Source organism: Bubalus kerabau, chromosome 20, assembly GCF_029407905.1.
Source record: "Bubalus kerabau isolate K-KA32 ecotype Philippines breed swamp buffalo chromosome 20, PCC_UOA_SB_1v2, whole genome shotgun sequence".
NCBI classification, from domain to species: domain Eukaryota; kingdom Metazoa; phylum Chordata; class Mammalia; order Artiodactyla; family Bovidae; genus Bubalus; species Bubalus kerabau.
In genome coordinates, this window is record NC_073643.1 from 37702486 (window position 1) to 37728840 (window position 26355).

The 26355-nt window shown below is 40.3% G+C and overlaps 1 protein-coding gene across 14 annotated transcripts in view; it reads left to right on the top strand.

The window, feature by feature from the left end:
- MAGI1 (membrane associated guanylate kinase, WW and PDZ domain containing 1) overlaps positions 1 to 26355 on the top strand; it is a 643759-nt gene that overhangs the window by 602155 nt on the left and 15249 nt on the right. For 5 of the 14 annotated variants that reach the window (XM_055557176.1, XM_055557177.1, XM_055557181.1 and 2 more), the window contains 6 exons: positions 4863 to 5079; positions 8682 to 8765; positions 11564 to 11655; positions 13988 to 14180; positions 17102 to 17395; positions 20420 to 20623. In XM_055557176.1, the coding sequence (XP_055413151.1) occupies positions 4863 to 5079; positions 8682 to 8765; positions 11564 to 11655; positions 13988 to 14180; positions 17102 to 17395; positions 20420 to 20623 (1084 nt within the window). The remainder of the gene's footprint in view (positions 1 to 4862; positions 5080 to 8681; positions 8766 to 11563; positions 11656 to 13987; positions 14181 to 17101; positions 17396 to 20419; positions 20624 to 26355) is intronic. The other 9 variants (XM_055557178.1, XM_055557182.1, XM_055557187.1 and 6 more) reach the window with 4 other exon arrangements.

Sequence of the window (26355 nt, forward strand, 5' to 3'; positions counted from 1 at the left end):
CAGCATGCCTCCATAGCCATCTCTCAGTTCTTCTAACAGTTTAGGCTCCATTTTGCTTTGCAGACTTAGCACATGCTGCTTTCAGCAATGGAATATTCTTCCAGAAGCCACCCCTTACTATTTGCCTAAAGGATGTTGCAGTATGTTGTCATCAGTCTGTGTTATTTGATTACTATCCATCTACATGCACATGTACACACACACACACGTACCTCCCCTGGATACATAGGTATAACTTCTCAGATAATATCTCTTTCTTACTTATACATTATATCTTTCAGAATCTGGCTCACAGCAGGCAGTCAGTATATATTTATTGGATGAGGGAATAAATGTATGGCAGGTATTTACTCAAGAGGGGCTGTTCTGGGTGTTCTGTCATTGATGTTCTGGGTGTTTGCACCATCCATGTTCTTAGCATGCACAGAACTACTTCAGCAGACTTGAAAGTGTATGCGTGTGTGGGTGCCAAGTAGCTTCAGTCGTGTCCAATTCTTTGCAACCACATGGACTGTAGCCCACCAGACTCCTCTGTCCTTGGGGTTCTCCTGGCAAGAATAATGGGGAGGATTGCCATGCTCTTCTCCAGGGGATCTTCCAGACCCAGGGAATCCAGCCCACGTCTCTTATGTTTTCTGCAATGACAGGCAGGTTCTTTACCACTGATGCCACCTGGGAAGCCCTTGAAAGTATATCTTTAACTATTAATGCTTATTTGGGGGCCAGTTTCTCACCTAGAAAAATGAGGTGAAAGATAGTCATACTATCTTTGCATCTTTGTGATGCAAGTCAGATCCTGTGTTATAACAAGTTCAGAAGTGAATTTGTTCTTATGCCCCAAGTCTTCTGGGAGGTAATCCGGACTGTTGAAAGGCATACAAGATGACTTGAATATGAGTGCTATATAAACATTGCTTTTCTCCTGGACAGTTCTGGACCTTAACCAAATCAAAGACAATGTCATAGCTAATTAACATGTTCTCAGAAAATAAAAAGGTGTATTTTGAACTTCTCCATACCCACCGAACATAGCTTCAGAAAGGTTAGGTGCCAAGATATTAAATACAGAATGCATCTTCCAATTAAGTCATTTTTATAATTGAACTTGAGAAGAAACATAAAGCAAGGTTAAATCTTATCAGGGAAAAGTCCAAAAAGCTTCCAGATGCTCATATGTTTAGCCCCTGAGGGTAGGTTAGAATATTCCAATTAGTGATAGGTTAGTGGTGGCATAGTTTTTAGAGCATATTCTCAGGATGCTGCTTTGCTTTGCTTTTCCACATTTAGGAACAAAGTCTAGATGGGATTCAAAGGGGATGCAGAGGTGCAGTTTGATGGAGAGGCAGTTTTGCAAACTCAGTCTGGATCATATCTGTCATTTTGTGATAAATTGGACCTAAATGTGTCCTTTATGGGAAAGTTGAGAAAAGGTGATAAAATTTTTTAAATGGCCCAAGCCATTTCCAGTAAACTTCATTTACACTCTTTGGTTATGGTGAGGCTGTCTCTTCAGTTAAACACAAGATTTCCAGGTCCTCCATGTCAGATCTGTTACACTGGGATAGCCATCAGAGGGTCTTGGAAACCCCTGAGGTGACGGACAGAATCTCTGTGCATGCCTTTGTGGGCATGTGTGTGAGAGCACATGTGTTCTCTGTTGGAGAAATGTCCAGACTCTTTCAGTGGGACAGGGCTGCCGGAAGAAGGGTGTGAGGTTTCCCTCAGGTAATCCTGCAGTGGCCCTCACAGGGTCCCAGAGGCTTCGTGAAGAGGAGCCTCTGTACAAAGGATGTGAGAGCTTCCAGAGTCTGAGTCCGACTTTAACCGTGAACTGAACTTAGTGATAATGGTCGGAACCCACATTTGTCATTTGCTACTTGTTTGAAAAGCTGGGAAAGGGAGGGCATTTGAAGAGAGGGATGCAACTCTCATGGTAAACCCAGAGGTTCTTCATCTATTGAATTGTTTGCTTTCACTTTTATTTATTTATTTTAAGTTTTTCACTTATTAATTCAGCTATTTATTTTATTTTTTAAAATTTTGAAAAAATTAAGTTTATTTAAAATAATTTTAAATTATTTTAATTGGAGACTACTTTATGGTATTGTAGTGGTTTTTGCCATATATTGACATGAATCAGCCATGGGTGTACATGTGCCCCCTGTCCTGAACCCTCTCCTGCCTCCCTCCCCATCCTATCCCTCAGGGTTGTCCCAGTGCACCGGCTTTGAGTGCCCTGTTTCATGCATGGAACTTGGACTGGTTGTCTTTTTCACATATGGTAATATACATGTTGCTTTCACTTTTAAAATATCATTTTCCTCCCCTTCCACGTGTTAGTCACTTAGTTGTGTCCAGTTCTTTGCAACACTATGGACTGTAGTCCATCAGGTTCCTCTGACCATGGGGATTCTCCAGGCAAGAATACTGGAGTGGGTTGCCATGCCCTTCTCCAGGGGATCTTCCCAACCTAGGGATCAAACCCCATCTCCTGAATTACAGGCAGATCTTTACCATTTGAGCCACCAGGGAAGCCCCCTCCCCCACCCCTCTCTAGGAGGGCGGAAACAAAACGCTTCCAAATTGTAAAAAGTTACAGTCCCATTAATTCTCCTTACTAAGGTTCATTTCTAAATGAAAACAGGTTTACATTTGGTCTGGATTATAAAAACATTCTCTGTGCATTATGCAAGTAAGAAGTAGGCAGTACAGGAAAATACAAGAGGGGGAAAAATTCCCCCCGAATCCAATATATTTTCTGTTTATGCTGGGATGTTTACACACCCAAAATGGGCTGACACTGCACATATTTGTTTATAATGGAGACCCTTGTAAAGACTGCAGTGAAGAGAAAAACAAATTCCCATACATGTGTATAAGGGGATAGGAGTTGTATCCGTCATTAACATTTTTCTGACTCTGAACATCTTCAGCATGTCTCTAGGGGAAGCAAGAAGGCAGTATTGACCTTCTCAGGAAATAGAAAGGGGATACCTGGCCCTGAGAGCTGAATTCACCTTGGTGGGGGGCATTGTTGGAAGTTGGCAGAACCAGGTTCTGTCCCAAGCCTTTGGAAAGCTGATCCATCCAGGTTTGAGCTGAGCCCTTGGTCCTCAAAAGGGAACGTGGTGATGTGGGGTAATGGTGACGGTTGTCCTTGCCAGCGTTTTCCTCACCTCTTCATCAGCTTTTCCCTTGCGTCTGAGTGAATTAAGCCTCTCATACCATTGGTTACCAAGACTTCTTTGCTAGTTTAGAATACGTTCCTCAAGTTTCTCCCACAGGCCACACCGAGTATAATTTTAAAGCATGTGTTTTACCTTCATGAAATACATGCCCCATTTTCCTCAACTTGGAATCCTTGCTAAAACCTATATTCAGATCTGTAATCTGGAACAGTCAAGGAAAAATTAAGTTTTTGTCCTCCTTGACCTTACTTTGATGTTTATCTCAAAGCAAGGACTGGAAAGGGAAGGAGTAGAGGGACCTAAGAAGTAAATGAGAGGGACCTTGGAAATTTCCATTGAGATGGGAATAAAAGTTGGAGGCTACCTGGGGAGAGAGCAAGGAAGAATGATGTGATAGGACTGATTGTGAGGCCAAGGGCAAGAGTTTGATACTATAAAGAACATTAGAGAACTGGAATGTCTAGGTCAGAGATCTTATAAGCTACTTGATAGGCCACACAGAATCTATAACACAAGCTGGAGGTGCCCTTTTAGGGTAACTGTAGTGTCAGTGTGCTGCAAGAGACAGGACTCCAGGATTTTTCTTTTGAATGAGGACAACACCCACCTGGGCTTACCACATCTTTCATTGGAGAAAATAAGAGCAGAAATTATTTTATTTCCCATCCAGTATTTTTCCTCCCACTAGATTTTGCTCTCCCTTCAGGGGTCCTTTCTGCAAAGAGCATCTCGTAAAATGGGAAGGGTCTTTTGCTGAGCATATTTTAAGGAACAGGAACTTGCTTATTCTAACCGAAATTCTAGTGAAACTCTGTGCCTTTGACTACTGCTTGGAGTTTGGACAAGTCAGTGCACATCTAAGAAGGCTTAGCCCTGGAGGTCAACCCATGTATAAAGTTGGATCTTGGTTTTCAACCAACAGTAGTTATCAGGAGATCAGAGGTGAAATGTGATGCCTGCAAAACTGATTCACTAAGAATTATGAGAGCTCTTCAGATAGTAGTTATTTATATAGTTGTAAGTACAAGCGCACACATAATGCTAGGCATGGGTTGATTTTTTTTTAAAGATCTGATCCTTATTTCTTACAGACTAGAAAGACTGATAGTAAACCCTTAACTAGAGGTTGGGTATTTTATTATTGAAAGATGGAAAATGCAGGATCTGAAGGAACCTTGTTAACCCTGATTTACTTTCTTGGATATTTTAGCCTTCTATTTAAACCATGCATGATATTTTCTGTCAGATATTTGATTTTAAAATGACAATGTTTATGCAAGTATTAAGATGGAAGGATTTAACTCCTGAATAAAATTCTTTGTAATTAGAAAAAAAGAAGATGTTAAAACAGATACATCTCATAATAAAGAAGCCTGGTGTCTTAGCTGAGAACCTGTGATGAAAATTGGATTTGTTTTCTGCTCCAGCCCTGAAAGCAGTATGTTTTGTGATGATGTCCTTCTATCTGGCCCACCCCTCTATCTGTCTGTCAATCACCTGGAGATTTATCTGCATTCAGCATGAGCCCGACGAAGGTGGAAGCCAAAATGTTGTTGATAAATTTATGTCTGTGTGCACAGAAGTGGTGAACAAAAAGCAAGCTGATGGAAAACACCCACTCGGGGAACCAATAATAATCTTCTCTTCTTGCCCCTCTCACTTGCTTCCTTTCAGCAACCACTGGAAAGAAAAGACAGCCAGAATAGTTCCCAGCATAGTGTCGCCAGCCACCGAAGCCTGCACACTGCCTCCCCCAGCCACACCACACAGGTGCTGCCCGAGCTCCCACCCGCCGAGGCCCCGGCTCCAGATCAGACCGACAATTCTGGGCAGAAAAAACCAGATCCTTTTAAAATCTGGGCCCAGTCCAGGAGCATGTATGAAAATCGACGTAAGTAGCACCCTGGCTCCTGTCTTGCCTGGACCCCATCTTGGTGCTCCAACTCTGTCTTGAGGGTTGTTGAGAATAGATTGTCAGTGTGTGAACAGGAGAGAGGTGAATCCAGGTGAAAGGTGACAGCATCTCAGAGCAGTGATAGAATCTGCTGGACATTCATGGAGGCTCTGTTCCGTCATCTGTTTGGGCGGGGTGGGGTAGTCATGGATGGTCATCAGATGAAGGGCCTGGGGGGAAAATGGCTTTATTTTTGCTTTCTGTTAGAAGAAGTGGCAGATAAGAGCTACTGCCTCATTAATGCTTCCCTGCGTGGAGACGGTGGCCTCCTTCGAGCTCCTGTCTAGTGAAAGGGCTCTCATATACAATAGAACATAAATACGATTGGTGTGGATTATAAGAGTAATAAGAAGAAATTCAGTGCTTTCTTAGTGGTCTCTTGGTTTTTAAGAATACTTTTAATGTTTTAAACTGTTATTAATCTTTCTAAACATTCCTTTCAAAAAGGAAAAAAAAAGCAGTGGGTATTTGTGCTTTAATTGTTTATACTGTAGTTGTGTGTATTCCTTCAGCTTCACCTTTTTGATAAATATGAACTACTGTTGTCTTATTGGCTCTGATAAACTGAATAGTCCCTGGACTTTTTTTTTTTTTTTGCTTTTTATTATGAGATGATTTCCAAAGACTGTTCACCACAAATAATATTCATTTATCTTACTAAATCCATGTTCCTAAAAATGCTTTAATCTTAGGGCGTGCAAATAGACACCCCTTCTCCTTTTTTTTTTAGCTGTTGATTTTACTGACATTTTTTCGTACGTGTGGTCAGGACAAAGTAACTATAAAGTACATGCACTTTAGATTGTCAAGGGATAGGAGAGCATGTTTAATGAGGGTCTGCTAAAGGGTCTGATTAAAATTGGAATAGAGAAAGGAATCACTCTGTCCATCCTCGTGGCCCCCACTCCCCTCAGCATAAGTGTCCTTTGGAGTCACAGCTGCGGTTCTCTCCATACAGCCCTCTGGAGAGGCGAGACACAGAGGTGATGGGGGCTATGGGAAGTGCTACAGCCCGCTGCCCACCCACTTGGACTTGGCCAGGAAGCAATTCCCTGGCTGGCTGAAGCAGCTCCTCTGTGACCCAAACCGGACAGGGGAGTGAACCTAGCAACCTGTCTGAAAGCAGGCCACACTGCTGGGTGAAAGTCAGCACTTAGGGGACACAAGGCCTGTCTGCAGTCTTGGTGATGGTCAAGTGTTAGACGTTACCCAGAGGTTCATCTGTCTCCTTTTCCTCTCCAAGGGAGAGACATCATTACCTTCTCACTACAGTAGTATGTGGAATTAAGTACAGTCTTTTGGCTAAGGCTTCACTATGCTGGCAAAAGCCCGATAATTTGAGAAGGATTTATTTAGTCTCTGGACTAGAAAGACCCCTGGAGTATGCCTGACTTCAGGCCAGAAGAAATGAAGTTCCGTTTGGAGATCCCCTGTAAGCAGTATTGCTAAGCATGAACCTGGCGTCTGTTCTCACTGGGACTTCTCATTGATTGTAATGATTTCATTGAAGAAAAGTTTTTCAAAGAGGAGTATGTTCACATTCCCTTTACATTTCCAAGCACATGGCTCCTCCAATCAATGACCCAACTTCAGCTGATGTGAAGATACCGCTTTATTGACCATGTCCCTGCTTTTCTCAGTTAGTACTCATTTATGACTGAGTTTCCCATGTATGAATCTTCTTGCAGTAAAACAAATTGTGTTCTGAAGTGCTGGTGAGGGCTACATGGATTGACAGACAATTCTAACACACCCAAGGAACACGAGGCTCTAGCTCAGATGCCATTTTTACCTTGATGGAAATGGTATTTCTGTTATATCAAGTGGTATTTCTATTATATCAAGACTTTGGTATTCACTTTTTTAAAAGTTTTCACCAGGAAAAAAAAAAAAAAAACTAATTCTGCCACAGCCAGCTGCTCTAAACCTAGAATGAGAAGCAGACCAAAACATTTGGAATAGTGCCTCTTTAGGCCTTGACTTTCTAGGACATCTAAGGAATAGGATCTAGCAGCACAAATGAGAAGCAGTTTTGTTTTTTTTTTGGTGATTAGAGGCTCCATAATTGAGTGATCGTAGAACCTAATTGATGTTAAAATTCACACGGATTTCTTCCTCACAACTAAATGAGGATAATGATAAGATTTCTCTCTCCATGTTATTCAGTATCTATCACAGATTTTTTTTTTCTTCACAATATCTATTGAATGAACCTACATTAGTCTTGTCTTTTAATCAGTATTTTGCTTTATTCCAGATCAGTTTCTGCCATTCCCACAGGCTGTTTTTTAATCTGCTTTTTTGAAAAAAAGAAAAATTACAACATGTAGCCGCATTAAGTGTGATTCCCTGCCCCTCCCTCCAAGGCAAAGTACTGAAGGAAAACCAAGAAAATTAAAGTCAACGGGAGCACTTTCATTGTACCCTTAATTTATCCCCCTTTTGAGGGGGAAATATATTTTCCTTATATTTCATTTTATTGTGAAGGGTGCTGTGAAGATTCTTAACCAAGTCTCTGATCCAGTTCCTTCACATGGTATGAATGCCGTGAATACCACATTCTTTATATGGCCATCTGTCAAAACAGCAGTGTCCAGATGAATCAATCTGAATTACAGATGTGTTAATAAATCCCTTTGATAAACTTAAATGTTCAGTTAAAAACAAGCATGGAAGTCCCTTAAAAGTCACATTGACTGTTTTGTATTTTTTCTAAATTACATGGCAGTTGTGCATATCTTTAAAAAATGACATTGATGAAGTCAGTTATTTGTAAATGTTCAGGAAGAGCAGCTGGTATCCACTAGTGTTTACTACAAAAGAAAATCTAAGGCTTTCACTTGAAACTTTACCTGTTCGCAAGAGAGTTGGGAAAGAAAAAAATGACAAAGCTGTCATATTAACCGGCTTACACCTGTCCCTTGAGAGACATGCTTACTGATCTCGAATTGGTGTACAGCTCCTTTATCATGGTTTAAGAAGCTTGGAAGCTCCAGATTTTAAGAGCTATTGTGGCAGTTCTTACTTGTGTATTTGTTCAACTCTTGGCCAGATCTGATGACTTGTGTCACTAAAGAACATAGTATTTTGGTTGAACTGCCAAGAATACATCTGAACAGGTATTAGTCAAAGAATTAATCCCATCAGAAACTTGATACTATTTTAAATGACAAAAGCATGCTTACATTTTTCTCAAAAGGAAATAAGTGGTTTAGATAAATCTCAGGTTCATGACATGATTCAAACAAGGTCGTATGAGAACGGGTACTTGAGAGTATAATTAAATAGGAAGAGCCTTAAGATGGTAATGCTGGTTCAATGAAACTCTCAATGATCCTGTTGTAAATTCTAGCTTTTTGACGAGAAAAGTACCATGAAAAAGAAAAGACTCAAACTATAGTCTTTTAAAATCCACAGCAGCCTTGACCTTTACTGTGAAAGCTTAACTGCACATTCCTTATCAATCAAAACTAAATTAAAATGAAGTAAGAGAAAGCACATACATTAAGCTTTGCAAAATTGTGACATTAATATTCCAGCTATGTCACCTTCGCCTGCATCGGGATTGAGCAAGGGTGAAAGAGAGAGAGAAATCAATTCCACGAATTTTGGAGAATGTCAGAGTAAGGATCCGCTGAAAACTTTCATTTCTGTATTATTATTCATCCTGTTTGATGTTCCCATTGGTCTGGGGGTGGGAAGAAACTCAGAAAAAGGAGGGAAGAAAGAGGGATGCCAGGAACAGAAGTGTTTGGGACTTTCTTGTTGACCAAGCCTAGATCAAAGACAAGGTGAAGTAAAAAAGTGATAGGCATGTTGTAACCAAGTCTGCAAATATATTGTGTGTCTGTAGTAATGGAGACACCAGGAGGGTTCTCTGCAAACCTGGTGATCGCATTGTCTCTAATTATCAAAGGAAGTCTTTTGACTGCTCTGTTGGGTTGTTGATGGAATTACAAAGGAAACGAGCTACTCTTCCTGTCCCCTGTGCCAGTGCTTAGAAGTAAAGAGAGCTGGATGAGATTTTCTTAGCTCTTCTTGATTTAGACTGGGAAAAATAAAAAGGCGATAGTAATATCAGAAATTTGGTTCTACCCTGCTACCTCCTAAAAACTTAATTCTAATAAAATCTTCCTGAAATGAAGAAGAGAACAAAAAAAAACATTTTGGGGGAGTAGTTTAGAAACTGTAATGCCATTGGGAATAAGTGGCAGCAGAGGACAGAGAAGATAAAATAATTCTGTAATGTGTTTCAGTACTGATTGATCACCAAAGTTCTATATTTGGTACATGGTATTTGGTTGGTGGAAGAATATAATTGTCAAAATGCTCAAGTTCAAGGGCCAAAAGACTTTCTTTGTAACTTATCTGTGTTTGTGTGTGTTTTCCTGAAAGTTCATTGTTTGCATCTTCTGCACCCTTGGGGTCTGTCATTGGGCATCTTCATTTTCATTCGGAAGCTCTTTAAGTAAATTTGCCATTTGCTTATTTCTGAGAAGAATTTTTTTTTCCCCAATGGGCTAAACTGTTTGATAAGCCTAAGTCTGTTGCTACGTTTGGTGTCACTATAGAATGGGCAAGTGTTCTGGTGTTACATGATGCTGTGATAAAAATAAAAATTGGTCTGGGCTGGAGGTCTCTGCAAAGGTCTTTGCTTGTTCACAGAAAAGTTCAGCTATTTTCAGGCAGACTCTGCCAAGAACCTTGTGTTGGCTGGAAAGCACCCATGGTCTATTTTGGTAATGATTCTCCTGCTTGAGTGAACCTAAGACGGAGACTCAAGTCGATTTAATTTGTTGTTTCAATGAGGCTATTACAGCAAATACCCTTTAGCCAGCTACTCAAACAGAGAGAAAATATTGTTACCTTAGCACGCTCAAGAAAATATCATTCTCAAATTGTGTTTCTGGGAGTACTGTGATGTAGCTTAACTCCATGTACCATGGCGTCTTACAGCTTAGCCCCGGCAATTATAATGAAATGCGTTGGATAAGAAGATTCATTGAAAGCACAGCATTAAGGTAGCTCAAGCACAAATATTGGATTCAGGCTCCTCTGACTTGGATTTACCTGTTCATTTAGTTTCTTTTCTCTTGGCATATTCATTCATTGTACATTTTAAGCTTATGGGTGAGTCCCCAAAATGGGACATCTGTCACCTGCTTGAAATCTGAACAACCACCTTCTTCTTCCCATTGCCATTGTACAAAATCAGAGAAGGTGGAAACTAAATTCTTAGTATCTACACACTCCTTTAGCCCCAAAGCCAAGGAATTAAAGAAACCAGAAATTCTGCAGAGCAGTATTTGAAAATCTCTAAGGATTCACAGCCACTAAATTATTTTTTTTCTCTTTAAATAAAAGATTGGTCATCTTATAGACTATAAAACACACTACAAATACACTAAAATATTAAGTAAGAATTAAATAGGAATAACCCTTTTTTATTACCTTAGTTAAGTCATAATGGTGAGTCTCATGTACAGTAAGCATGGTCTTATGGAAATTACTTTTCTTTAAACAAAAAATGAGATTTCCATTTCAAAACCCTGAACTATTACTGCATTTTGAAAGTAAAATATCAAGTTATTGGATAATAAATTAGTACTTACAATGTTGAAATATAGGCAAATCATGGAGTAAAAAACTCATTTAGTGACGAAATATGGTTCATTTACATAGAACAATTTGTTATTGCCATTGATCTTAAGGATATAGAAGGCTGGCTACTTTTTTTGGTAATAGTAGTGAAATCATAGTAAATGTTCTAAATTGGGAAATATTAGGATGTTTGAGAGTAACTCGTTTGGCATAAATGACCTAACAGATCATGTTATCAGTGTGTTAGTCTTGGTTACTTTAAGGAAAAACAGAAGTTTTTTTCTTTTTTTTTTTTTTTTTTAAGTAGTTTTTGCCATAAGCTGTTTTTTTTCATCTTGTAGTTTATAACATCGGCACTTAACAGGTCTCTTGAATCCTCGTCCCCAGCCTCCGCATCAGAGGTCAGTCTGACTTAGCACGAACTCCTTCCTCAGATATGGGCACCCACTTTGTGGTGCAGAGCATGATCATTTTAATTTACTAAATTCCTCTTGCAACAATACCCAGGAGAGTGGCGAGCACTGACTGCAGCCTTCATCAGGGATAATTTCTTGATGAGGAATTATCAAACAGTGATTAGTCCTTTGGAAAAAAGAAACAAAAAACAACACTTCAGGCTCAATGACTGTCCCCACCATTTATTTTCGCTCACCGTCCTCTTTTATTTCACCCGTCCAGATTATTTTGTTTGCTTGTCTGTGTTTGAAAACTGTCATCCATTCAGGCACCGTCAGTATTGGTCCTGTGACTATGTTCGCCTTAGGGCTCTGATTCCTTTTATCACAGACATAATCTCTCTCTTCCTCTCCCTTCTCTGCAGTTCCAGATTATCAAGAACAGGACATCTTCCTCTGGAGAAAAGAGACCGGATTTGGATTTAGGATTCTGGGTGGCAATGAACCAGGAGAACCTGTGAGTCTCTTGTCTCCCAGCCCCATCCTGTCCCTCACAGTACTAATTTCTAAGAATTCAAAACCAATTGACAGCAGTGACAGATCACCAAGATTCGAGTTCCATTAGGTGCACCTAAAACTGTTCTCATCTTTTGAAAAAAAAAGTTTGATTTACAATGTTGGTGTTAATTTCTGCTATTCAGCAAAGTGACTCAGTTTTTTATATATATATATATATATATATATATATATATATCTCTCTCTCTCTCTTCTCTGGCTCTTTCATCTTAACCAGTGGGAGTTATTCTTTGGGTTTTGTGGAGCTCTTTCTGTCTTGAGGAAGAAGAGACTAGATCCTTTCTAAAAAGTGTGTATTCATGTTTGTGGAGGGCGGCAGCTGCAGCATCTGTAGCTCCCTATCAAAGAAACGGAAACCAAAAAAAGCAAAATAGGAATAGACATCAACGGAGAACACAATGGCCTGATCCTTCTGGGCAATTCTGTCAAATCTGCCAGCAGGTCGTTGGCTTTGTATATTGAGTAGCTAGGACATAGAAGGCACTTCACAAGGCATTATGAGAGATTAGAGAAAGTAGGAGCACTCTCTTTACAAAATTAGAGAAAGAACTCTGAACAAGGATCAGGAGACATTTAATCTCTCCGGGCCTCATCTTTAGAGTACATTGAGGAGACCACCGTGAGATTCTTTTGAAAGGGGAAAAAAGAACTAAAGATAAGTATTGTTCAAATTTTCCTCATCACAATAAAAATAGTTATCATTTCTTGTCTGCTTACTATGTGTCAGTTGCTATGCCAAAGGCTTTTAACGTACATCCTTCTCATGTATGCATCAAATCTATGAATTTACCCCCATTTTAAAATCATGAAATAAAAACACAAAGATTAATGTGATATTGCCTGGGATCACCGAGTTAGTAAATGGAGGGACTGGAAAGGCTGTGATTCCAGAGTCCGTATTCTTAACCGCTCTTCTACCAAAGTTCTTTGTAAAAGATATATGTCAAGGAAAGACCGTGGTGCATTATTACCTAGTGAGAAGGCAGGGAAAACATGTTTTAGCTAAAGTTTGTGATGTGCTCAGTCGCTCAGTTGTGTCGTCTAACTCTTAGCAACTCCATGGACTGTAGCCCGCCAGCCTCCTCTGTCCGTGGTATTTTCTAGGCAAGAATACTGGAGTGGGTTGTCATTTCTTTCTCCCAGCAATCTTCCCGACCCAGGGATCGAGCCTGTGTCTCTTGTATCTCCTGCATTGCAGGCAGATTCTTTACCACTGTGCCACCTGTGAAGTTTAGTGACTGGTTAATATAACAATACCAAGACACTAAAAATAAAGACCTGTTCTGCATACCAATGCTATAGACTATGGAAATAGGGATGCCCAACCAGACTTTGCTTGATTCACCCTTTCATTTAACAGTATTTATCGTGCATTCCCTATTGCTAGGCACATGCTGACCTTTAAAGAAAAGTTGTATTACTGTTATACTTAGCAGAATTTTCTGAATAGAAGGCTTATAGAAAAGGAGAAAAAGTTTTGCCCATGAAGGGAGTAAAATGATTGATTTCTGCAAAGGGGAAAAAAGAATGAGTCATCAGCAAACCACAGATAAATGTCAAGGAAGCAAACAACAAAAAGTTATTTTTTTGCACCACTTAAGAATTATTGTACCACCTAGCACAGCAGCTAGAACCCAGTGAAGGGCACGGATACAGACACAAATGAATGGACTGAATTTTGCTCAGAGATGTGAAGGCCGTCATTACCCAGACAAGCCTTGTTTTATTAAGCTTTGCAAAAATTACGTTTTTTTGCAGATTGGAGTTTGGTGCCAACCTTCCATTGTCAGATGATGGTTAGCATTTTTTACCACTTAAGTTTTTGTTTTTTTTTTTAATTAAGGTATGTACCTTTTTAGACATAATACTATTGCACACTTACTAAACTACAGTATCTGTGTTTATTTGAGCAGTTAGTCGTGTCCCACTCTTTGTGACCCCATAGTCTGTAGCCCACCAGGCTCCCATGACCATGAAATTTCCCAGGCAAGAATACTGGAGCAGGTTGCCATTTTTATCTCTAGGGCATCTGTCTGACCCAGGGATTGAATCCATCTCTCTTAGGTCTCCTGAATTGGCAGGCAGATTCCTTACCACTAGCGCCGGGTAAACATAACTTGTATGCATTGGGGAGAAAAATCATGTCACTCACTTTGTGGTGATACTTGCTTTATTGCGGTGATCCGGAACTGAACCCACAATGTCACCAAGGTGTGCCTGTAAGAGTAAACCAAAAAGGTTAGTGTTTCATCTGTCATCTAATTACTCAACAGATTTATATTGGTCACATCGTACCACTGGGTGCTGCTGATACGGACGGCCGTCTGAGGTCTGGGGATGAATTAATCTGTGTGGATGGGACACCAGTCATTGGAAAATCACACCAGCTTGTGGTCCAGCTTATGCAACAAGCCGCCAAGCAAGGCCACGTCAATCTAACGGTGCGGCGTAAAGTGGTGTTTGCAGGTATGTTTTTCATTCATTCCTTTAGACTTTGCCTTGTCACTTTATGCACAGAAGAGGCCCCCTTCCTGTGTCTGCCTCCTCAAGCATCTCTTTTAGCAAATGTTTGCAAATGTGATTAAGCACAGAATTTCCAGATGGTTTGCTTCTCTCAAACCTTGCAAAACCACTGTCACTCAAAAGTACTGTAATGTGCCAGCCGTGCATATCCAACAAAGGCTTTTAGAGGAAAGCTAGTTGAATATATGTTACGTCCCTCCATCCCCTTGCCAACCAGAACTTAGTCGTTGTCTTCATCTGATGAGAATTCTCAACAAAGAGGTCACTGTGACAGGTGAATTGTAGCACCCAAATAAGAGAGCAAAAATCAGTTTCATGCTGCCAAATAAGCTTATAAAAAAGTTACTCTGTTGTTGACAGTCATATGTATTAAACTATTTTAATTTTTTACTTTTTCTCTATAAGAAAGCTGTATGGCTAGCCAGTTTTAGGTACTCTTTGATTTCTTCCTCTACACCCAGAAGTCCTAGACATTCTTAACTCAAATATAACCTGTTTTGTAAAACCCTTGGCAATTCTCTACTCCCTCCAACTGCCTGCTGATTTTAGCCTTCCTTTCTTGCCATCCTTGGCAATCATGGTTTACTTCTGTGATAGGATCTGCCATTTTGAGACAGTCCATTGAGTGTCTTCCTTTCGCATTCATTCATCACCTTTGTTGGAAGCCCCCACCTCCAAGTATTCAAGACAACCCAGAATGCTGAAGAAAGAAATTCCATGTTATATCAGTGGAATTACTGAAAAACTATGACATGAAATTTTATGAATTCTCCATAGCTATGGTACTAGTGAAACAGCTACTTATCAAATAAAATCAACTGGCTCCTTGTTTAGGAAAAATTAGTAGAACTCACTTCAATGGTATATAATTAATTTCAAAAGAATTAAGACATCAGGGTCCAGTGTGAAAGCCCTGCTACCTATTGCTGCCATGAAAAGCAGTGTTAATCATTTATGTCCTGAGAGCTCATTTCTGGTGTCAGGATAACATAGTGTCCCATGTAGCCAACAGCAATCAGAAATGACTTTAGAAATGAGTTGAAAACTTTTTATTTCACTGGTCCAGATAAAAATAATAGAACAATGAGATGTTTATTTCAGATTTTTTTTTTTTAATTTTAAATATTGGGGTTTTTAAGCTCTTGGGTAAAAAGGCATATTAAATCTTTGAAGAGACATAAGGCTCAGTGAAATAAGCCAGTCACAAAAGGACAAAAATGGTATGCTTCTACCTCTGTGAGGTGCCTAGAGTAGTCAATGTATAGACAGAAAGAATGGTGGTTGCCAGGGGTTGGTGATTAGTGATTCGTTGCCAGGGAAAGTGATTAGTGTTTAAAAGATATAAAACTTCAGTTTCAGAAGATGAAAATTTCTGGAGATAGCTGGTGAGGATGGTTGGACAACAGTGTTTCTGTACTTAGTGCCACTGAAGGATACATCTAAATGGTTACAATAATAAGTTTTAGGTTCTGTATATTCTACTACCATAAAATGAAATCTATGAAAGGAGATGCTTTAGGGAATAAATTTAGTAGTCCTATCCAAAATCTGAACCCATATTTTGCTTTTGGCATGAAAAATGAGTGGTCCCACCTACTTTTGTGGCTATCTAGGAGTGGTTTACCCTGCCACTTGATAAAGCAATAAAACTGGAATTTGATAAAATGAATTCTGAGGGAGGTTAATGTATCCAGTTCTGTGATCAGAGTGGATCATTGACATCTGGAAGCTGGGAAGAAAAGCGAAGTATACCTCTGACAGGTGTTGTCAGGAATCCTGCAGTAGGGACATCATAATGGTGCTGTCAACTTACAGTCTCTCTGATGGAAAAAGCAGAAGCAGAGCTGAGCAGAAATGTGACTTGAGGGTAATGACAACTTGAATGCAGATATGTCTCTGAGGCAAAGATGGTGGGTCGCATCTTATGCTTCCTTCAATGGGTTGTTTCTGTTTGTTTCATTGAAGTCTTACTGCTGTACAATATCACATATGTTACAAGTGTATAATACAGTGATTCACAGTTTTTAAAGGTTATACTCCATTTGTGAAATGAAGTGAAAAATCGCTTAGTCATGTCCAACTCTTTGCAACCAGGATCCTCTGTCATGGAATTCTCCAGGCAAGAATACCGGAGTGGGTAGCCATTCCCTTCTCCAGGGGATCTTCCCAACCCAGAGATCAAACTCAAGTCTCCTGCATTGCAGGCAGATTCTTTACCATCTGAGCCACCAGGGAAGCCCATTTATAGTTATTATAAAATACTGGCTCTATTGCAACATTGTAGAATATATCTTTATAGCTCATTTTATACCTAATAGTTTGTACCTCTTACTCCCCTACCCCCATCCTGCCCCTCCACCCATCTTCTGCCCTCCGATAACTGCTAGTTGGTTCTCTGTATGTGTGTCTGCTTCTTTTTTGTTAATCCACTAGTTGGTTGTATTTTTTAGATTCTACACGTAAGTGATACCATGCAATATTTGTTTTCTCTGTCTGACTTATTTCACTTAGCATAATGCCAAGGGGTCATTTTTCGATCTGTGAAGCAGGAAATATTTCAGAATGGGCCAGTCTTGCTGCAGATTTGAGTCCAAATACAGATGCTGATGCACAGTATATGCGCTAAATGTAACAGACTCTGGGTGTCCCCTTTGTTCTCCCATGGTATCGATGTCTGCAGATCCTGAATGGTAAATGCTAATCAGAGTGGTTTTCAGTTGCTGCGTCTCAGTCACGTGAGGCCGGGTGCTGTCATAACTGACACTCTCTTGGTTTGGTTGTGGAGTGGATCGGGGAAGGAGGAAGGGGTGACAGGGCACATTTCTTGCAAAGGCAGGTAACCAAGAGGTACGTCTCTTGCACAGCCCCCAAAACCGAGAACGAGGTACCCTCGCCAGCCTCATCCCATCACAGTAGCAACCAGCCGGCCTCGCTGACGGAGGAGAAGCGGACCCCGCAGGGCAGCCAGAACTCCCTGAACACGGTGAGCTCAGGCAGTGGAAGCACCAGCGGCATCGGCAGTGGCGGCGGCGGCGGCAGCGGTGTGGTGAGCACCGTGGTCCAGCCCTACGACGTGGAGATCCGGCGCGGCGAGAACGAGGGCTTCGGCTTTGTCATCGTGTCATCGGTGAGCAGGCCCGAGGCTGGCACGACGTTCGGTGAGTGTGGTCACTTCTGCTCCCCAGTGTTTCCTGGGGTGACTGTTCTCTGGAGAGGGAAAGACGAGCCAGAATCTCATTAACAGAAATGCTTGTCATGCTTTCCGCTTCAGGTAATGAAAGTCTTAATTGGGGACGGACTTCATTGGGTAGCTTTTCCCCTCCTGAAGGTTGGGATTTTTTATTTTTTTTAACTCTTCAGCTTCCATTCTGGTGGCACGTTCACAGGCAGACAACGTCATGCATAGGTGAAATTTGCAAAGAAGCCCCTTGACAGGATAAAGTGTGAGAAATTCTTGCCATAGAGAGACCTTTGCAGGGTCCTGAGCAGGGTATCAATCATAGCAGTTGTCTCAGAAGGTCTCCACATTTTTAAAAGAAGCATATGGTTTTAGAAGTAAATGCCTGGGGGGAAAAATAGAGGTGTGAGGAGTAAAAAATATACATGCAATGCCCTTTCCATCTTATCTGTGTCCTTCCTCTACTCTACCTATCTCCATCTGAAATTTTAAAATTTTAATTTAAAATAATATGTTTACTGTTGCCTGGTGGAGAATGTAATCAAAATCTGAGTGCAGAGCTGTTTGTCTTCACTGCCCGTGAGTCCTGGCAGGGGTGGTTGTCCCGTCTCATCCAGATGTTGGGGTTTCAGCAGAGAGTGGAGGAGTACAACTGTCGTCCTCTCACGAGGCCAGCTCTCTGCAGGCTGTGCGGGCTGAGACAAATAGAAGCCAGGTGATTCTAGGAACTAGGAACCACGGGTCTTCCTACTAGAAAGGATCATAAGTATATACTCCAGAACTGATCCACCTTCGTCATTAAATAAAATGTCATTTGTTGTTTTCCCCAAGCACATTTGTTAGTTAATATGGAATATGATGGGAGATGGGAAGGGCTGTGAAACATGCTTCAGCTCTGTCTCCAAATGGCCTACCCACAAGGAGTCTGAGGACCAGTGGTCCAGGTCGCTTGCTGGCTAACATCAGCTAGGTGCTCCATCCTGTTGGATTTCTGCTCTGGTACAACTCCGTTTGTCTCCATTTAGTCTTGGTACTTTGCTTCCTGCTAAAGTCATGTCCCTTTAAGGTGCAAACTTCAGGGGACAGTGCGTCAAGCCAGGTCTGTGCATGTGTGGCTGCAATAACAAACACGCGTTACTAACAGCGCCTCTCTGAGCTCTGTTAATAGCATTATCACAGCATGTTGTGGGTGGCGGGTGACTTGACCTCAAGGCAGGGTGGTTTTCTGGCTTGTTTTCTCCACTGGTTTTGAAGACTTTTCAGTCCAATTTAAAAAGAAAAAGAAAAGCAGAGGGGACAAAGACATCTCAAGTTATTTTCTTCAGCTCTGCGGTTTGTCCCTATGCACCCGGTGATATTCTCAGAATTTGAGTTCTCAGTTTCTCCTTCTAGAATGAAACAACAGATACGTCTGGTGGGAGGTTTTGTGTTGTTAACAAATATCAAATGTCTTCACTCACAGTTTGGTGTCTGATTGTTTTTCTCCAACTTTTACAATGAGCAAATTAAACTTTCCCTAATACCTTGCATGTGACCTCTCTCCTGAGCTATGCAGACTTCCTTCCCACCTGCTGTATGATACCTTTCCCATGGACTTGTCCTTGGAGATGGGCTAAACTTAATCAAGACCTTGAATTTGAGTATGGAGGCTTTCCACCACACCTGCTTGTTGCTTTCCAGAAGACTGTTTAACTCTCTTTTGAAAAAGTCTTTAACCTTAACCTTAACATCCAGTGATACAGACTCAGGCAAATATGCTGAAATTCAAAGCAATTGCAGCTCATTTCCCATACATTTTATCCTTACGCTCTGAATTAGGATGGAAGAGCCTTCTCTTTCAGGGTTTCCCATGTTAATTTTGTCACCCTTTCCCAAAGATGGCTCAACTACGTAGCTATCTTTACAGAAAGATAAACTCTCAAAATCAGTGGACATGCCCAAGGAAGTTTACAACTCAGTATGCAAGTATCTGGAAACCCTAGATCAGGCCTCAAAGCCTATTTTCCACCTCTCTTCTAAAAGTTACCAGTCACTCTTGGTTGTGACATGACGTGCCTCAAAGCACACAATAAACTTTCTTCTTCAAATGCACTTTTCCTGATTTTTCCTGTCAGAGCTGTGTAGTAACTGATGAGGACAAAGGAAATGATTAAAGAAAAAGGGTTGAGGAATGATTTGAACCTAGCTTCAGATCACTGTCCTCCATCTGAGTATGTACTCGATTTTCTTATGGCTTTGAGGGGATTTCTATGAGGAAGAAGGAGGATTTCAGAGCTAATGAGCCATTTGGGCCCTTCTCTGAAAGCCCACGAGAACAGCTGATTGAGCAAAGGTCATAAAAGGAAAAATGCGTGTCAAGGTTGGGTGCTTTCTTGGCTCATCTCGTAATTATGCCCCTTTGCTAAAGCTTTCATCATGCTGGATAGCAGGCAGAACATCTACGTGTTTGTCTATTAGGTGTTCTCAGATTGGATTTTTGGCACTGGTGGGCTCTCTGACCTCACTAGACGCCCAGGGATTGTGTTTTCTAAATGGAGAAAGAACAAAACATTGGCAGAAGCGTAAGCAACATCTGGCAAAAAGGAAGTGACATGAACACAGAATGTGCAAAAGCTTCCATCCCAGCTCTGGGTTTCATGTTTGAAGTCCCCACATAAGCCCACAGCAAGTTACTTTGGGGGCTCTTGAGAATCTTTGGAAATTGCTAAAGATCCCAAATTTTGCCACTGATAGAAAGAGGAAAGTTGGGGTGTCCCCCTCATTTTTAATCGGGAAAGGACTGCAGCGATGAACTATCCTTTAGGGCTGTAACTTTTTACACCAACGCCCGAAACTTTGCCAATGTTTTGACCCTCGGCACAGAGTTCTCCTTTAATAACATTTGCTTAATGCTTTAATTAATTAACACTTAACCTTCTCTTTCCCTTTTCAACCCTTTTTCTCCTCCCTTCACTCTATTCCCATGTAACGTTAAAAAAAAAAAAATTAAAACTGACTATCAAAGCAGGCAATGCATGTGTGGCCATGCCTCACAAAATAGGTCGGATTATTGAGGGGAGCCCTGCTGACCGATGCGGCAAGCTGAAAGTAGGAGACCGGATCTTGGCCGTAAATGGATGTTCCATCACCAACAAATCCCACTCTGACATTGTCAACCTCATCAAGGAAGCGGGCAACACAGTCACCCTCCGCATCATCCCTGGGGATGGTAAAGTATACCTCTCGCGTGTGTCTCTGTCTCTCTCTCTCTTCGTTCTTACTCTGTCTTTGGTGTTCATGTAATTGAATAGTGTTGACTTAGAGACAGTCCTCTCCGACCCTCTCTGAGTATACCCGTCAAGCACTCATGAGCCCCTGTTACTAAATCTTACCTCACCATCTTGACTTCATCCTCTTGCCCAGGGACCCTGTCTTGCTACAGAGATAAACACATCAGAAAATTTTTAACTCTCTCCAATTTATTTTGGCTGTGGTGCCCTTGTCTTTAAAACAACAGAATAGTTTGAGTATAGGTGGTAAAACTTGCCTGATATTCTACCTGGAAATTATAGACTTTTTTAAAAAAACAGGAATGTAAAATCTGAGTGTATAGTATGATGATATCATAAAACCTATGTAAGGACAGTGGAGAGCCAATGCTGGTGTGTTGTTTCTTTTTTTTCGATCAGAGTTAGTGAATATAGCCATGTTTTTTATTTAATAGGAGGTTATTAGAATTTATGCTATATGATTTGTCTCTACTTTTTGCATGTGGATAAAGAAAGAATAAAATCTCAGTATTTTCAATATTTTTGACAGGCTTCCATTAAACTAGGCCTGTTCATATTTATTTGTTTGATTGGTTTAATTCAGATCTTTGATTCTTCTATAACAGTGGGTGATTCTGCCCCTTGAGGGACATTTGGCATTGTCTGGAGTAGGTACTAAATGATAATCTAGCGGGTAGAGACCAAGGACACTTCTAAACATCCTACAGTACACAGGACAGCCCCCACTCCCAAAAGTTTTCCAGCAAAAAATATCAGTACTTACTTTATTATTCTTGCTGCTAAGTCACTTCAGTCGTGTCCGACTCTGTGTGACCCCATAGACAGCAGCCCACAAGGCTCCCCCGTCCTTGGGATTCTCCAGGCAAGAACACTGGAGTGGGTTGCCATTTCCTTCTCCAATGCAGGAAAGTGAAAAGTGAGAGTGAAGTCGCTCAGTCGTGTCTAACTCTTAGCGACCCCATGGACTGCAGCCTACCAGGCTCCTCCATCCATAAGATTTTCTAGGCAAGAGTACTGGAGTGGGTTGCCATTGCCTTCTCCAAATTATTCTTACATACTATATTATTATAGTATATAATACTTATTATATTATATTACATTATATTTACTTATTTTATTATTATTTAATAAAAATGGAGTTGATACACTAATGTCTCTAAGAACCTTCAGAGAATTTAAGTCCTGTATAATGACTTCCTTCTAAGCAGATTTTGCCCTTGGGGAAAAAAGTGATATTTTTCCCAGAATGTTTCAGTGTCTTTTTTTTTTTTTTTTCGTTCTTACTATATATTTATAAAATAAAATATATTCCCAAAGTCAGTGGTTATTTCTCAAGAGACAACTGTGGTTTATAGTTATAGTGTGATAAAATTCTATGCCTCTGATCTGTAAAATAAGAAAATCAGAAGTTTTATCTGAAACTAATTCACCAGATCAACATTTTTATCTACTAATTGCTAGAAAGTGAGCCATGTTAGTTTAAAATTTGAGTACTATAGGCTGTGCATTTCAGAAGATGTAAGTCTAAAACCAAACAATAAATATTTGAAAATTGTTCATTGTAAGAACAGGGATATTTCACTGTACCAGAAATACCCCCTGCCAAATGTGGAGGGAAAAAATAGCTCCTTGAATGATGGTCTATTTCAGCCTGCCTCAAATGCATGGTTAGTAATTTACCATCTGGTCTAGAGTCCATTCTACCAAATCACCACTCTGGAAAGCTATTAGAATTTAGGAAAGTGGTCACAAGATGATATAACCTAGGTTCCTAACGGAAAAGATGAAGGAAGCTAGGAAAATTTGGTGACAAATGGTGGAGAGAGCCTAATGTAGTATATAAATTTAGATACATTTATCTCCATGCTGTGGTGAGATTTCAGAAAATTAATTCAAAAGAAATGAACACAGGATATAACTTGCTGAGTCTATGTTGGTTAGTCTGTGGGAATGAAAATTTCCAAAAAGGAAAGAAGGAGAGAAAGAGCTCCTTGAGGGAAGAGCTTAGAAAAGAATTCACAATCAGGAAGGATAAATATGCAGAAGCAACTTATACTCCTGTGCACATACTTGTTGATTTAAATTAACACTGGGCAAGGGAAAGTATTTTTTGAGAGCCTGAACACCAAGAACTGGAAAGCAAGATAGATTATCCAATAACATTTGTCAATAAAAAGATGTTTTTTAAAACCACAGTCCTTCAAAAGTGTAAAATTTGAACAGAGCTATCACAGGCTGTCTTGGTGAGAAGAAAGTAGATGTTAAAGTTGATACAGTGTAGTTAAGGATTGATGTGCTGCTGAGGATGTGATTTCATCACAAGATATTTCAGGAATTCACCACCATGATAATAAAACTCTTCACCAATTACTTTGTCATTTTCAAAGTGCAGGTAAAGGGAATCAAGTCTGACAGAGAGGGGATTTCTAATACTCATCTTTGTGCAGGTAAAGGGAATCAAGTCTGGCAGAGGGTGGATTTCTAATACTCATCTTTAAGGTGGGGCCAAAAATTGCCATCTTGGAAGTTAGAATGAAGGCAGTGGGGTTAGATTTCTGGAGAGATGCTGAAGCAATCCATGAGGATTTTACAAGAACCTATAGAACAGAGAGTGACCTTTGCAATCTGATGAAGAGAAAATCATGCTGGATCCACTTCTTCTCCATAGAAGTGTGCTGGACATGGTAGATTGTAAGGTAAAAGGAAGGCATTCTCTCCATGTCAGGCAGTTCTGGTCTCCTTCAGTCTCTTACTCTAGTGTTTAATGGACTAGCCCAGAGACGTTTTGTTGAGTGATCTTCATAAAAAAACTGAAGTCCTTCATCAGAGTGGCTCGGGAGCTCTTAGAAATCCATCTTGTTCAGGGTACTGTTCTCAGAAACACAAGGAGCCACTTCAGGAAGAGGCAGTCTTATGAGCCAGACAGAAAGAGATAAGCTGACCAGACTTGGAGGAGATGAGGCTAAACACTTTATATTAGTTTCTGGGCTAGTTACTTGTTCATTATGGAGTTGAAGACTAACTCATCCTTTCTTTGCACAGCTCCTCAAAGGGGAACTTAAAAAGCAAAGTAGTCTAGAAATAATATCACAACGTGGTTGAGCAATTTGAACGGTTCTTGGCGGTTATTTTGATCAGACAAGGATTGAACTGCAGTCCTCATTTTCACACTGTCATTGAATACTTGTGTTTTCTGATTTTATCCTGTCATGTCAGTCATATTTCAATTCAGGATAAATGTTTGCAAAATGTATATTCAAAGATGCCTCTAATAGATAACCCATTTACTATTAATGGAGTCATGAATTAAGGAGAGATCACATACACTTAATGACTGAGAATGGCCCTAAATGAAATTCACAACCAAAACATTAATATATGGTTTAAAGGAATAAACCATACTTGGCATTAGTCCCCAAGTGACTTTTATATATATATTTTTTTTTCCCTTCTATTTTACATAAGGCATCATAACCATTTTTAAAATTTTCTTACTACAAACTGTTTTAGTTTTCTAACTAAAAAATGATCAAATTAAAAAAAAGAGGACGATGCACCCTTGATTGGGCCATGCTGGGAACTTACTTCCTATCCATTGGCTGTGCCTTGTGGCAATTCTTCCCCAACCAGGAACCTGACCCACGCCTTCTGCAATGCAAGCATGGGATCATGATCGACTGTTTTCCAGGGAAGCAGCATGCTCATGTTCGTTCTTCTTGTCATCAGTCACCCGATTCTCCAGTTTCACTTCTCTCCTCACTCTCTTTCTCCCATTCCCCTCTCACCGTTCTGTGTCTGCTAGCCCCCTCCAACAAAAGCTTTGAAACATGACCCCCCTTGATTTGGGCATGATTGTGTTGTTCACAGTTCTCAGACAGGCATGTTCAGGGGAGTTCTCACCATCCTAGGCTTTTACGGCCTTTGGGAAGAGGCTGGGAGGTGGAGTGAGGGCAGAGCCTCTTCTCCTGTGAGAGGTGGACAGCTAGATAGGAAATTTATCATGGCAACACAGAGAGGCCCACAGACTGGCTCACATACTGAATTTGAACATCAGAGCACACATGCCTCCTACTACTGGAGTGTATAGAAATACCCTGTGAAGTCTGGGTGTGAGTGAGACTAATCAGACAGGGCAGATCCTGACTGAGCCAGGCTCTCATGGAATCATCAGATTGAATCAAGTTCAAACTAATGAAAATATTTATGAACTTGAAAACACATTATTTAGGGACTTGCTTGGAGGTCCAGTGGTTAAGTATCCATCCATGCTTCCACTGCATGGGGCGTGGGTTTGATCCCTGGTTGGGGAACTAAGATCCTACTTGCCCCATGGTGCACCCTAAATAAATAAATAATAAAAATAAAAGACATTATTTAAATATAGTCTCTTTTCCCTGAAGTCTTTCTTTTTATTTTTTAATTTTTTCTTTTTATTGGCGTATAGTTAGTTAACAACGCTGTGTTAGTTTCTGGTGCACAACAAAGTGATTCGGTTATACATGTTTGTGTATCTGTTTTTGTACTTCACATCTCTCTGACTTAAAGTATTTACTTGTATAGGAAGTAAGGCTTGGTGACACAGGTCGTGCCATTTCCTTGGCAAAGGGAGATATGATAGCAGCATATGCTCAGGCAAGAAGAACAGAGTTTCTATCATACACATTTTAAAAGTCTCCCCAAACTTTTCAAATATTTATGGGATTTAAATTTTCAAATGCTTCCTTCAGGTATTTGTTACATATGTGTTTATGCATTAAAATATTTATGAATGGAATGATTGTATCCATTGTCTATTTGCTTGGCCTTGTAATGTGGTTCTGTAAGGGCAGCTAAGGATATTAACATGGGAGCAAGATTAGAATGGTAATCACTTGTCACGGAGAGAAGTTGAAACCCAAGATAGAAGCTCCTTTCAGAAGTTAGTGCCCTGATTTAGCACAGCACCGTGATGGTGCCTTGAGAGCGAGGATATGCTCCTCTCGATACGTGATTGCTGTGGGAATGGTAGTAATATCCATTTTCATTCTCCCAGGAGAGTTAGAGCAGGTATAAACACTGTTTAAGAAAGCACACAGGGCACTTGCTGGAATTTATCATGAAAACAGTCAACCTGTCCATCTGCCTTAAGAGTTCCACAAGTCAAATACATTGACAGTCCTTTTTAAAACTGTTGCTAGGGTGTATATTATATCAGACCCGTCTTTTGTGTTTATTCTTTTATATGGGGGACATTTTATTTTGGACTAGAGATAGAAATTTGTGAGGATGGGCTTCAACTCCGTAGTTTTAAAAGCTGGAGAGAATTTCAGCACACACTGTCTTGGTTTAATTCTAAATGAAGACTTAAAAGCTCATATATATAACATTATAGATCTTTTAAAAAGCATCCTGGAAATTGAGGGTATGCTAAAAGTTATAGTGCTTGAAAATGACCCAGGAAATCTAGAAGTCCAAACCAGAGTGTTTTGTATTTTAATTCATCTGTGATACTACTTAGTGAAGTTGGTATTTATACAGGAAGGTAAAAGTACTTGCTTGCTAAGAAGGAAATGTACCAATCACATCCAGTTTCCTTGACCCATGAATAATTCCCTTGTAAACAGAGTGAAACTGAAAGTTAACTGTCAGGCAGGCCCTGGGTTTAATTGCCAGTGCCTCTACTTGCTCTCTG